Here is a 15,127-nt window from a genome sequence, read left to right on the forward strand (position 1 = left end):
TGTTCAGTTTCATCAATATGATGATCATCATCATCTTCTTCAGTATCATCATGGTCTTCATTATTATTATTATCATTATTATTATTTATTTAAATCTATTTAGCAAGGGTGAAAGTTCTAGCTAAACTGGTGTAAAATACATAAATATAAATCTATAATATCTATTATAATCATTTAATTATTTATATTTTTATTATTATTATTATTTAATTAAATTAAGCTGGTGGAGATCATTGCTAATGCTACAATGATTAATGATAGAAAAAAAATTACATACATATTTTTGATCCTAGAATTCTTCTATTCTTACCGTAATACCTAAAGAAATTCATAAAATTTCAAAAATTGAAATTATTTGTTAAGCTATGTCTGCCACCACTAATCAATTCCTTGGCCTCAAAAACATATATATAGAGACAGTAATATTACCAAAATGTGACTTCAGTTAAAAAAGCTATGACCTTTTTCATGTATTTTAACCTTCGAAGGGTGTCATTTTCCCCCGCCCCCCCTCATTTTCATTTGTGGCCCACGCTGTCCCATTTTTTAACCGATTTTCTTAAAAATGGTGTCAAAATGTTCCAGACAACAAGCCGCTTCATTTAAGATATGTACATTTGGTATTTGAAGTATCACACTTTTATAGCCCACCACTTATAATAATTTTTGATAAATACAAACCACAGTCTTGTAAATCACATTGTTAAATTTCTCATTTTCTACAGCCAGCAATCAGAACAAGAATACATGTCAGAGGATGATGAACATGGGTACCGAGAGATGCACTACAAACATGAGCATGGCTATGAGCAAGATGACATTGATATGGATGGTGTATGTATCCATATTTTTCATTTTTTAGGTCAGGGTTCATAGTTCAACCATCAGTCAATTCATATAATACATGTTGTTTTTTAAAATAGTCAAAATGGTAAGCACAGGGCTAAAATACATGCTTAAGCAGTGATAGCTCCAGAAATTTGCAGAGATGAGGGTCAGACATGTCCGACAGAGGGGTCCAACCAGGAGGGAGGGGGCCGACTAGAGCCTTGGGAGGGTTCCAGAAATCTCTTGTAGTGTTCATGGGAAGAGTTTTTCTGGATTACTAAAGCCCAAAATAGCGCTTTTAGACAACAATATTAGTGTTTGGCAATCAATTTAACATCTAGAATGAAAATTAACATTTTTGGTTTGGTGAGGGGGAAAATCCTTCTTCCCCTGCTGGTGACAACACTCTGCTTAAGGTATCAATATAATTAAAACTTAAGATATAAAGCTAAACTATAAAAAGTATCTTTATGTGCATCATTAACTCTGTCCAGATAATTAAATTCCCATATATAGTCATGATGTGCCTATATATGGTCATGATGTGATGTCATCATGACCATATTTAGGCATGTCACATGTTTTTGTCAAATAAAACTTAATAGTCTGGACAGGGCTTTACTCATAATCACACATTTGTTATCCTGCAGATTATGCAAAGCAGTCCACCTCATGCATCTTTTGGGAGAGGGAGAGGAATGGAATTCTGGGGAGGACGTGGAAGGGGAAGAGATATGGGACGTGGGCGGGGAGGAATAGACAGAGGAAAAGGTGCTGACAGAGGGCGTGGTTCGGATAAAGGACGTGGCTCAGATAGGGGGCGTGGATCAGATAGGGGACGTGGATCAGATAGAGGACGAGGAGGTGGGGATCGAGGCAGAGGAGGTGGTGACAGAGGCAGGGGAAGTCAAAGGGGTAAAGGTCAGGGAGTACCTCGGTCTCAGCAATCAAAGCCACCGCCAGAAATTACCAAGAACCTCATTTGCAAGTTTTATTTGGATGATGCTTGTTTAAAGGTAAGAATTACAGTTTTATATATGAATAAGTTTTATGGTTGGAATCGTCACTGTCTACGCTTACATTTTTAAGCCGGGCACTCACCACGCCCTATGGTCATCAGTCGACGTGATTCTGTGGAGAATGCAACACAATGCAACCGCATAACGGTTTACTTTTAATGACGATTTATTCAAACAGCGACCAACAGCAGACAGCATCATGCTGTTTATCACGCAGTTGGATTCATTGGCTGATGGTCGTATGGCTGTTTTACGATGCAGTGAGTTTCCAGCTTTAAATGAGGTTCATTACTGTGTCTCCTCATACAACAGTATTATTAGGTAGAAATTTGAAATTTATTTATCTGTGTACAATGCACAACTATAAATGACTAGAATATTTCTCAGAGACCATCACTTAACTTTTATTATTATTACTCCCTGTTTTAATTAATTTTCTTATTTTACTTTTATATGTGCAAGTTGATTATTGCCCTATGTATTCTATTTTTGTTATAGGGAGCAAATTGTACGTATAGTCACGACTTGAACCCACCAAAGAAGCCAGAAATCTGTAAGTTTTATCTTCAAGATAGCTGTGCCAGAGGCGAAACATGTCTGTTCTACCATGGTATCCTTTCATTTTACAGAGGGCGCTATAGCCTCCATTTAAGTGGCAGTACACTCTTATCACCAAAAGGGTTACTAAAAAAATTTATACAGATGAATGTTCTAATCATTAGTACACACAAATTAGACAGGTAAACACCTATCATGGATAATTGTTTGTACAACATTTGATTTCTCATGCTTGACACATTTGTTTTATATTTTAAAATTCTGTTTGAAGATCTGTAGCGCATCTAGGATCTTAAGATGGGGGGAGGGGTTGATGGGGTAGCGCGAAGGTCATGTAGCGGGGCTTCAATGATTATGTGAGGGGCACTAACTTGCAAAATAAGGTAATTTTAGGTGATTTTTAACTGCTTAACTGGGTGTCTCAAGTATTTTTGGAGGGGCATACGCCCCCTGCGATACCCCCTAGGTACGTCACTGTTGAGGATCAACAAATTGCTTTTGAGTTTAGTACACACAAATTAGACAGGTAAACACCTATCATGGATAATTGTTTGTACAACATTTGATTTCTCATGCTTGACACATTTGTTTTATATTTTAAAATTCTGTTTGAAGATCTGTAGCGCATCTAGGATCTTAAGATGGGGGGAGGGGTTGATGGGGTAGCGCGAAGGTCATGTAGCGGGGCTTCAATGATTATGTGAGGGGCACTAACTTGCAAAATAAGGTAATTTTAGGTGATTTTTAACTGCTTAACTGGGTGTCTCAAGTATTTTTGGAGGGGCATACGCCCCCTGCGATACCCCCTAGGTACGTCACTGTTGAGGATCAACAAATTGCTTTTGAGTTTTGAATACAGTATAAGATTTTTTTTTTTAATACTTAATTACTCTAGTCTGAGTCACAGAGATCTTATATGAACATACATACATACATATATTTTTATTTCTTTTGTACTCCAATATGCATTGTAAAAAGTGATATAAACTATTGAGTTTCTCTTAACTCTTTAATGGGTCAATATCCATGCAAATTTTTTCACATGGGCCAACCATGCTTTCAAGGAGACAACTGCAAGTTCTCTCATGGAACACTTACTGATAAAACTAGACCGTTGTTGGACAAAGTAAGTAAGACAAATATAATGAAGTCTAATTTGTATTTAAAAACATACTAAAATAATTGTCAATGTCAGTGTCTGATAAGGTCTTATGGTGACAACAGTGCTAGTGGATAGTAGTAAGCAATCTAGGCATTGTTGTTTGGTTTTGTTAGTTTTTCTCAGGTCCTCAACCTCTTCTCTCAGTCATGAAATACTTGGCATCGCCATAAGAGAGCAGGCAGTTTAGTGAGAGCAGCCATCTCAGCAGCAGCCCTCTCAGTTGTAGCCACCATGTGCGTGCTGAACCGTGGAGATTTCTAGGTCCCCAGTTCAATTCCCATCTTTTCTCTCCTTGTGTTTCAGTTGGAGGGCTGAAATGCAAGTAGATAGCGCACCATCTTTCAGATGAAACGTTTAAGCCGTAGGTTCCGTGTGAATTATGGCCTGTGCGCACATTTAAGAACGCAGTACACAATCAGAAAAGAGTAGAGGATTGTCTCATGAGGTACTGCCCAATCATCACCAGAAGGACCCCCGAAGGAATTAAGTCTTCTTCAGGCTTTTGTGGTTTTCCTTGGTGTTTACACCAAATAAATTTATCCATCAATATCAGGCTTAGGAATTCTAGGCCTAGAATTTTGTCAGACCTGTAGTGCCATAGGACCCCTAGACATGTTTAAAAAAAAAAGGAGATTTCAAATTTAATTCCTTCTCAATTTATGGATGCTATTCCTGCTAGAATTCTAAACATCACATGGCATCGTTGAAAGAACATTGTAGGCCTTCGTTGAATGGATAAAAGTCAAACATATCTTGCACTAATGAAATTGGCTTAAAATATTTTTTAACAAATTCCAAAATGTATTTTTTTTTGGCCTGCGTACATCATTTTCCCTTTTTAATGGAATATTGACTCTAAAGTAAGTTGATGGCCAAAAAGGTGCCTCCCTTTTATTTATTAAAATATATTTGGATGAGAAATAGTTTTTTTAACTTGGCCATAATCAAATGTTGTATTTTTTCATCAGGTTTTGAACAGTAACAAAGATTTTCCTCCACCAACAACTAAGCCTGGACTTCTCGGTGACTCACCCTATGACAATGTGAATCCAGTTATACCATCATTATTTGATATAAAGGTTGCACCAACTGAGGATTTCCTAAAAAGAAAACCGTAAGGGATTTACATTGTATATACTAAATATTTATGATACCAAAAATGTATATATATATTTTTTTGTAGTACTGTACTCTGCATTTATATTGTGCATTCTTTCCTTTATAATGCAAAGCACAAACCTCCATAAAAACATGTCATTACATTACTACACTGGTTGATCTCACACCTGCAAAGTACATACTTACAGGTCCCTTTTAGAGTATAGATCACCCTTGTCTCCCTCCAATTAAAGAGAAAGTGAACGAGATATGTCCACACATCGGCATGAGCTAAATTATCACTATTATTATTAAATGGTATTAAAAACCACTTTTTGGACTGGGGTTTCATGATCTTTAGCAGCCTTACTTAAAAAAATATTATGTATTGAAATAAAAGATAGACATTAATTTGGGTTGCAGTAAAATGGTATTTAAATGAAAGTCTTTAATTGGAGGAATCTTTAATTAGAGGGTGACCTGTATTTCAGAAATTTGTTGCAGTAATCATCGCACATTTGTATTCCAACCAACAATTATCCACAATAAAAGACTATGTTGATGAAGAGTTGCCCAAAGACACAAGTTTGGAAGCCCACATTTTAATTTGTTGCAACAACCAATAAAATGTTCTGTTTCTTGAATGGGGAGAGTAATAAAATATCATTTTTTTTAATACGAAGGGTTGAATTCTATGGTGCAGAAGAGGCTCAAGAATCTATTGAACAACATGAACATTTTCAAAAACAAGAAGTTTCTACAACACCGAAGCAGGAAACGCAAGTTGAGCAGGCAGCACCAGAGTCAAGGAAGCAGCAACAGTATGAGGGGAGCCATAAGCAAGCAAATGTAAATAACCAAATGAATAATCAACTCCAACAATCAAGAGATCAAGGTGTACATCAACAGTCAAATAGTAAGTTCTTGCTTAATGCTTAAAAATTCATTTTCTTTTACCATTATTATTATTATCATCATTATTATCATTGTTATCATTATTAATATTATCATTATTATCATTATTATTATTATTGTTGTTGTTGTTGTTTTTCAAGGTATATTTATTCAAAAACATCAAAGATTGAACATGGCAGTCAAAGGCTGAATTGAAACAATTGTACAAAACATCAAAAAAAAAAAAAAACATATACAAATATAAAAATATCGGAACACATGTAATGTTAAAACCATCATAGAAATGCATATACCAATAAATAAAACAAAAAATCCACAATTCCACAAAGCCAAAACTCAATAAATATTTTTTGATAACCATTAATCAAATTAAAAGAATAAAGATCAGAACTCCGTCTCATAAACTAAGAATGAGAACACTACTCTGCTGAATCATCCTTATTCCACAAGTTGATCAAACAGGGGATTGTACTATTTTTTAGTTGTAATAAGGTCTGTATTAAAGTGAGTGAACAAAAACTTTCTTTTCAGATTCATGTCACTTTTGAATCGTTTAGTGTTTTTTCATGTTTATCCATATTGTATTCCAAGCAGCATATAAGATACTAAAGAAATATTTGTTCTAGAATCACAGCAGAAGTTGATTAAATACTAAATGCAACCTTTGTTTTCAGATCAACAGGTAGAAGACACTGCTTCGAACCCCATTCCACAAACTCGAGTAGACAATCCTAGCAACGAAATAGAAGTTAAGAAGCCCCACTCGACGGCTGCAGTGCCTCCAATGCCCGCTAAACAACGGGAACTGTTCTTAAGAATTCAGCAGAAACAGCAAAGTGATTCTGCCACTGAGGACGAAACACCTAAGGCACAGAAAACTGGTAAAAAATTAATACCTTTTTCATAATTATTAAAAATTAATATATAACATAACTTTTGATAAAATAAAAGTTCACAAAAGTAATAATAGTGTTATAGTTATTATTTATAATTGTTTTATTTTGTAAATTTTCATATACAATTCTACCCTGTACTCTAATTACTTTATCTAGCGTTTGAGCCGGCGTTGCTATTCACAGTATTGGAAATGCAATGTAGCATTTGAGCCGGCGATGCTATTCACAGTCTTGTAAATTATGAATGCAATGTAGATTAGCATTTGAGCATGTTTCACAAGTAACTTATAACTTATGTGATATTCTTATTTTAATAAAACATACTGTATAGTTTCTATTTTTATTATTATTACTATTATTGTTATTATTATTTAGATGATGCTGATAACTGGTATTCAAGTGATGAGGAAGATGAATCGAAGAAAAACTTGTCTATGATTCTGAAGACGATTCGTACAAACACTTCATCATCAACCTCTGCAGCCCCAACCGGTCCTTCTGATAGGTCATTACTGAAGCCAACTGGTCAGCTTCCAAATGCAATTGTAAGTTTACTGGAGATGACAGGTCTTGTACCATCGTCAGCATCATCTTCTAATCCAGTTATATCGGAGACAAATGCTTTGCCAAAGAACAGTTTAACTGTGGACATTAATGCAGCTAATAACATGCCAAGTGGGCCGTCATCTCCGTGTGACTTTAGACTTGTGGATATAACACACAGTCAGGATGTGAAAGATCCGAGGATTGGTCGTGACCGAAAGAATATCCGTAACCTTACATTTAAGGTCTGTAAGTGGATGGCGTCAGAGCATACTGTGAGTGAACCACCTACACCTATAGAATTGACAACACCTACTGAACTTAAAAATAGGGTCAGTTTTCCACAAGCACCTCAGCCTGTTGTTAAACCCTCAGATCCACGGTTACAAAAGGTTAAAGATGTAGGTAATGCAGCCCAGGTTCAAGGCACAAATCTTAACCCTCAGATTTCCCAAATGAAGAATCCACCTCAAGATCCACGAATTAGACCCTCCATGCCTGCAGCTTTGTTGAGACCACCTGCAGATTTTGGCATTGGGAGTCCACCTCCAGCTTCGCAAATAAGGCCCCAGAGATTTGGTGGCCCTGGAGACCCACTTGGAGGCCCACCAAATAAAAATGAAGGCATGTGGTTAGCTTCTGGTCAAGATCCTACAGCTGGACGACCTCCACCTGCATTTAGAGATCCCCGACTAAAACCAGATGCTGGAAATAGTCCTCCATCAACATTTAGCCCCCCAAGACAACCATATTTTCCATTGTTACGACCACAAAATAGGATGCCAACTAACATGGGCCCGCCGCCTCGAGGCATTGCTCCACGAGGTCTTCCCCAAAGAATGCCTTTTCCTGGACCAGCACCAAGACCACGGTTTCAGTCCGGTGCAGCTGTGAGACATGAGATGGGCCCTGGCAGTTGGCGGGCAGCTGGTCCTGTAAATACAGGACAAACCAATACTCAAGGAAATGATCTTCCTAAATCAGCTTTGAATGATCCTCGTCTGTCCAGACGAAGCAACCCATCTATCCTTGATCAAAGAGTGCATACAACAGGACCACAAGATCCAAGAATAGCAGAGCCTCGAGGACCAGTTGCACAATCAGACCCACGTGTTCATTCATTACCTCCCTCTGATCCCAGACAGAGGGCATTTGATCCCAGATTACCTCGTCAGAATATGAAAGCTCAAGTGAATACTGATCTCTCTGATCCACGAAAGAGACCTATGAAAGACGATACCAGTGAAACTGGTGGTGGATTTTCAATTCCTAAAATTGCAAGAATGGAAGCTAGCAGCGATGCAGACAGCTCTTCAAGTTGCAGCCTAATGGAACACAGACCTGTACCAAATGCTCATCATAATATGCCCCAAATACTTGGTTCTTTTACTTCAAGCCACCAGACAAGAATGAGTCAAGTATCAACGCCCAGCAGTCAGTCAGACTCTGGTACATGGCTGGGTCCGAATGTTACACATCCGGAACAAGGAATACCTGCTCTGTCAGTTCCACAACCACCTGCACCATTGAAAGATGTTTTCAAAACAAAGGACCCAACAGCATCACCATTTTGCTAGAGGCTTATAAGACAGTAACTCTGCTGGTATTTCGTGGTCACTACAAGTCTTGGAACAATTTAAGGCATGTGAACATTAGTTAAATAATGGTACAAATTTTAGTAAATTCAGAAAATTTATCATGTAACACCTACAGTATGTTAATTGTTATATATCTGACTGAGTTGTTCAGATAAGTAAGTAATGATGTTTTTTATTGCAAAAGAAAGTATTTCTTGTTCATGCTCATGAAGAATTTGTAAATAGCAGTTGATCAAGTCAAAGATCAATGTTAATTACTCAAAGCCTTGATAAACTAATCTTGTTAGCGTTTCTGTTTAAGCATAATTTGACAATTTTTTTGTGAAATCATTGCACTATAAAATTTGGCCCTTAAAAATAATGTTTTTGGGGTCACAATAACATATTCTTAATGGTGATAGCCACAATAACATAACAGTAATTCACCAACACTACAGACAGTGCAATGGTAAGAAGTTGTTAAGAAATTCACCAACTGGTGATCAGCAGAAAAGTAAAGGTAGTATGAAAATAATACTATAGCTATAGAAATATAATCTTAAATTTCAGCTTTGATGAACTTGCCTGGTTTATTACTGTTTTGCTTAATTACCGTTGTACAAACTTGACACATGATTGTCATTTTTTGTATTTAGATTTCACATATTTTGTATTCCTGATGTCTAATATGGTATAGATTACCGTATATCATTGCCTTGGCTTTTTTACACTGATAACTCATTCTCTTCTCACGCTGAAGCGTGTTAATTGTGCGCCACTGATGCTAATGCATTATGTCAGATCATCATCGTCGCTGATTTAACAAAACAATAGAACTTTCTGGAGTGTCAATCAAACTTATCAACTGGCTAATCAGAACAGCACACGTGTTCGCGAATGTTTTAACAATCGTCTTGCGGGACCTTAGCAACAGTATCCAAGGGGCGGGGCTTAGCGGAAAGGTCGATTGTATACAATACGTAGTTAATTTTACAGTATACGTTTATAACTACATTAAATTACATGTGGGCTGCTGCTGCACTGTACACTAACAAAAATAGGACATTGAAGTTAATCCCATTGCTGTTTCAAATCCTCTGTGCTAATAATGATAGTAATATATATTCTAATAATATAGCATCTGCTATGATGAACTTTGCTGTGCAGGATTAGACACATCGCCGGATTCAGACGAAAGAAAGACATGCTTCATTTTTCACAATAAAAAGAAATAAAAAAAACGTATTGGGAACCTTCCCCAACTAACACTCGCTGTAAAGTTCTGGATTAGCCAGTGAATCTGTTTTAAAAATTTGTACCAACACGTTCTTTTTTTTTCTTTCTTTTTTTTCCAAAAAATACATGTACAGTACATGAACCAATGACATCCCTCGTTAATGTAACGTTCTGAGTCTATATATAATAATAATTGTATTGTCATCTGCTCTGTAAATCATGGCTTAATGATAAACTTTTTAATGCCTTGGTTAAATGTAAATGTATTGTATGAGTACATAACTATAGTACTGTACTATAAGTACTGTATTTATGAACTATTGTTTGTATAATAAAACTATTTAAGATAAAGCGTTTTTGAAGATCTTAATTTTTTTCTTACACATAACTTGTTTGTTAAGATTGTGCGCTTGTCTTTAAGAGGATTCCGAGGATACAAAGGGCCGTCTTGATCATTTCTTGATTACTTTTAGAATCCCAGATAAGAATAATAATATAAATGTACATCGTAGACACAACAAATACAAAACTAATAAATCTGCAAGTAAGGAGATCAAGAAATAAATGTACATTAAAATTCTACAAGGTATTGTGTATTTACTCTACTTGAACAGACTCCCTCCAATTAAAGACCCCTCTAATTAATTAATTAAAGACCACATTTTTTCGGCACCTCCAATTAAAGACCACATTTTTTCGGCACCTCCAATTAAAGACCACATTTTTTCGGCACTTGTTGAAAGTCTATCTTTAATAATTATCTGTTCCGCCAATTAGGGACTCCTTATATTTAGATACATTTTCGCTCCAATTAAAGACAACAAATAAATATAGTGATGTTAATGCATTTTTTCTATAATAAACCTGGTTATATACATACAGTTATTAGCTAATGTACGTCAAAAGATTTTTTTTTTTGTATACAGTGTTTTGTGTATACTGTATTAAAAAACTACAATTTTAGTGGCAATATTGGTAATATTTTATTATGGAAAGTTGCGAAAAACGAGTAGGCCTACATGACTTGATGTCCGAGCGACAATCATGATTTTTTTAAAAATTAAGAATAACAGCGTGCAGTAACTGTATATTCATATTAAAATATTTTAGGTACTATTAATTATTTTCCCTCTAAATGCAGGAAATAATTTGTTCATAACTCAACGCATGTTTGCAACTCAACTTTTTGTTTATTTTACTGTATATATTTTTATCAGCCTTTAATTATATATACAGTATTATTAAGTCCAAATAATCTTAAGGGAACCAAATTTCATGTTCACCTTGTTTTGTTGTCATGACAATAGTTCATCTTGCCTTAGAGAAATCTAAAGACCATATTTAAAGCCGGCCAGGGATCATGCAGCGTCCCGTGATGGAGCCTCTTGGAAATCAGCGTGAAGTCCTCCCACACACCCGCGGGGAAGCAAGAAGCTCCGGCATTTTTCGCTATATAAGTATGCCTATTATTATTATTATTATTATTATTATTATTATTATTGTTATTATTATTATTATTATTGTTGTTATTGTATATATATTTATATATTACTGTATATATATATGTTATATACAGTATGTATATGTATAATATATATATATATATATACTCAGATATATATATACACACATTTAAAACCAAATGATCTACTGACTAATCGTAAATTACATATGAGTTGTATATATATATATATATATATATACATACATATATATATATATTGCATAGCACACTCATTTTGGGTTTGTGCACTCTTGTATTCATAATCAGTGTACCACGTCACACAAGACGTGGTACACTGATTATGAATACAAGAGTGCACAAACCCAAAATGAGTGTGCTATGCAATATATATATATATATAAAACCAAATGATCTACTGATTAATCGTAAATAGAATATGAGTATTGAAATTCCAAAGAATGACAAATGTGCGGCCACATATTGATTCGACGATTAGTTCTTTATTAGAACTCCAAAAAATTATAAACCTGCCTGAGGCCATAATTGACTCTACGTTTTGTTCATAATTAGAACATGTCCGAATAAGGAACGAATCGTAGAATCAATTATGGTCTCAATTTGTTACTTTCCAGAGTTGCATTATTTGTACATGTATATATTATATTTGTCGCACAGTGAAAACCTCACCAATTCCTCCCTCGCCAAAGGTCAACACTGTTCTTTCACCTCTTTAATTTAAATGACTGCCAGCCCCGTGTTAACATAGATTAATTTTCTTTATGAATTTGACTGTGAAAGTCAGTAGGCCTGTGTTTTTATTTGCAGAGAAATGTGATAACACTTCTAGATTTAACTCAGTGTATCTTGGAACTCCAATTTTAAGTCAACAAAAATCTCATCGACCAATTTTCAATTATACAGAGATGGAGGTTAAGCAAACGCTACATGATCAATGTTGCCAAAAAATGCTAATTGAAGTACTGTATATATCAATGGTAAAAGAATAGAACAAGTTAAGTCATTTCGCCGATGGGTGGCGCTATAATATTATATGAATTAGATTTCCTATAAATTAGAGATATGAATCAAAGCTACGGCTCTGATATGAATATTCATTAGCAAAGGTCCTTCTCTTTACCGCGCTGTAATTCACCTCTAAGGGAATACGATAGACTTGCCACAAGTCTCTAATTTATGGATTTTTCGTAGTACATTAATGCATTTCGGAAAGCGCCACCAGCGTCAGTTTATGTTGAGAAACTTTTTTGATGAGAATTTGAAAAAGTAAAAAAAGTATACTATGGAACGCCATGCAAATAAGTAATATGGAACGTCATTTGTGCCAAAATCGATTTATTCTTAAGCATTTCAACTGATTAAGACAAAGATTAGGGACTGGAACCCAGTCTAGGAATACGACTGCCCAGATTTTGTATGCACGCACATGACCTTCCACTTATTGAGTGGCAGGCTCGTATCCGGGTGAGGGGGGGGGGGGCGGTTTATGGTTCGGGAGAACCCCCCCTTTTCCGGCAAACCCTCCTCTTTACATAGCCGTCGGAAGCATTTTGCAAGTGGTCCGGCCATTATAGTGAGGGGGTTGTGCGTGGGGGTGGGGGTAGTATGAGCACTTGACAAATTTTGTAGTAAATGAAGAGTAGAGACCCGCTATCTCTATCCACAGCTACAGGATTTTGAAGTTAGTTGAGGTCTGAGAGAATTATCATATTAACTCTATAACACCACACGTTGGTAAACAACTTGTTTGGCGCCTATGAATGTCCGGAAATAGATGCTGGCAACCTACAGCCTCTTCTTCCCCCTCAAGGGGCAGCCACAATATATATAAAGTTAGTATGGATGAGAGTCTATGTTGGAAATAATGGCACCTCTGGATGCCATGAAATAGCAGCTGGTAAAGCTGTAGAAAATAATATTTTTAATTTCTTATTTGCCACACAAAATTTCAAATATATTTGCCACGCAAATGGACCTGCAGCCTACAAGTTATGAACATAGGCCTACTACTCGTACAATTTTAATTAAATTTTCTTGCAAAGTTCAGCCTGGAACATTAATAAGTTAGTGATCACGCTATAAAAGTTATATACTATCACTAGAATAATTGTAAAAAAAAAAATAATAAGTTAAGTGCTGTGTGTTTGCTTCTGGTAGGCCTTATTTTCCTAATAAGTCCTAATAAGTCCTCCAACCCAACTAATGCACTGCAGACCCACCCAGACACAGACGTCTTCAAACATTATATCATTATTTAGACCCATAGAAAGCACAAAAAATCCTCTTGCCTTTGGGGTTTCGCCGACCCCACCGTGGCTTCTACCGTGGACCTCACGCCCCCCTTGGAAGAACATGGCTACGGGCCTGAGTGAGTAGGCCAAAGTTTGTCGAGAGGATACTAAAAGCTTTTTGTTTATAAATTTTATTTATTATATGCGCACTGGTGTGAATATGATGAGTTATTGAGTGGACTAACCTAGATTTAGTCATCTTTATGTTGTATTAATTTTTGTTACCGTTGTTGATAGGTTTTCCGACAGGCCACGCCAGAGAATGAATATTCAAATCAAATTATAGCGCCACCAATCGGCTTGGCTGAGACGTCGAGGAAAAAAGCCTCCCCCCCCCCCACCATTTTTACAAAGTAAAAAAAAAAAAAAAGAAACAAAAAACAAAAATCGTTCAAAACGCCTCAGGGGTTATTTTTGGGCTTCTAAAAAACAAAAATTTTCCGGACCCCTAGGGTAGTGTTGTCTCGGACGCCAGTCCCCATTTCTTCTCCCTTTTGCACATCTCTTGATCCGACCCAGAAGTAGGCCTAAAGCAAGTTTTGAAAAAATAATGGAAATAGTTTGTCATTAGTATGGTGGGACTGTAGCCTACGGCTGCGAAGCATGGACAAAAGGAAAGAGGAAGTACAGAATAAATGCATGACATTGATCCAGTTGGAGAAAAAAGACAAATAAACAAAAGCAAAAACAAAAAAAACGAATAACAGAACAACAAAAGAAAAAGTTTGACCATTATATTAGAAAAGAAGGATTATTGAACATTGTGATTAAGGGAAGATATGATGGTAGACCAGATAGAGATTAAGAAAAAGAAAATACAGAAATAAAATAATTCCCTAAATAACAGATGCTCAAAAGAGAAAACACTTAATTAATAGTGAAGAGTGGAAGAAGATGGTTGTCTTGACCTACCAACTGGATGACAAGGTAGGTAGGTTAATTACTGTCTCTTATACACATCTAGATGTGTATAAGAGACAGTCAGTGTACCACGTCTTGCAACCACCTCAGCCGAGGGGGGCGTGGCTTGTATGGTGTCGTCATGCATAATTATCGTCTAGCATGTGAAAACATCACACACTGTGTAACGACCAAAGTAACGTTCCATAATGCCAACATACAATGTAACTTACAAAAAAAAAAAAAATAAATAAAAAAACTTGTAAGACGCGCCACCTCGTTTCTACTCTCTCCAAATTAGTTCACAGCACATGCTATTAATCACACATAGGTCTATCCTTAATAATAGTTAATTCCAGTTTGCAACGAGTTCCTTGTCATGCTTATAATTGCTTAAAATGAAGGATAGGCCTACACATGCTACCTAATACCAGCGTGGTAACGATTTTACCAGCAAATTATTTAGCCTACATGAATATTAATTGCAGCATTTAATGCTGAACACCGTTTAATGCCCTGCTTTCATTCTACCCAATAAGATGGGTGAACGTCTGATGACGTCATTTGTCAAAATAATCATACACCTACTTACTACAGTATCCTTTTTAATGTTAACAAAAA

The 15,127-nt window shown here is 36.0% G+C and overlaps 1 protein-coding gene across 2 annotated transcripts in view; it reads left to right on the forward strand.

Annotated features, from left to right (window-relative positions):
- Positions 1-10,414, forward strand: part of LOC117105593 (zinc finger CCCH domain-containing protein 4-like) — a 21,600-nt gene extending 11,186 nt beyond the window's left edge. For both annotated transcript variants that reach the window (XM_033246779.1, XM_033246778.1), the window contains exons 4-11: positions 726-834; positions 1,479-1,844; positions 2,346-2,457; positions 3,422-3,531; positions 4,536-4,681; positions 5,349-5,581; positions 6,255-6,461; positions 6,852-10,414. In XM_033246779.1, the coding sequence (XP_033102670.1) occupies positions 726-834; positions 1,479-1,844; positions 2,346-2,457; positions 3,422-3,531; positions 4,536-4,681; positions 5,349-5,581; positions 6,255-6,461; positions 6,852-8,596 (3,028 nt within the window). In that variant the 3' untranslated portion in view covers positions 8,597-10,414. The remainder of the gene's footprint in view (positions 1-725; positions 835-1,478; positions 1,845-2,345; positions 2,458-3,421; positions 3,532-4,535; positions 4,682-5,348; positions 5,582-6,254; positions 6,462-6,851) is intronic.
- The last annotated feature ends 4,713 nt before the right edge of the window (positions 10,415-15,127 follow it).

Source organism: Anneissia japonica, unplaced genomic scaffold (genome assembly GCF_011630105.1).
Source record: "Anneissia japonica isolate Jap-2015-1 unplaced genomic scaffold, ASM1163010v1 scaffold287598_len761594_cov195, whole genome shotgun sequence".
NCBI classification, from domain to species: Eukaryota; Metazoa; Echinodermata; class Crinoidea; order Comatulida; family Comatulidae; genus Anneissia; species Anneissia japonica.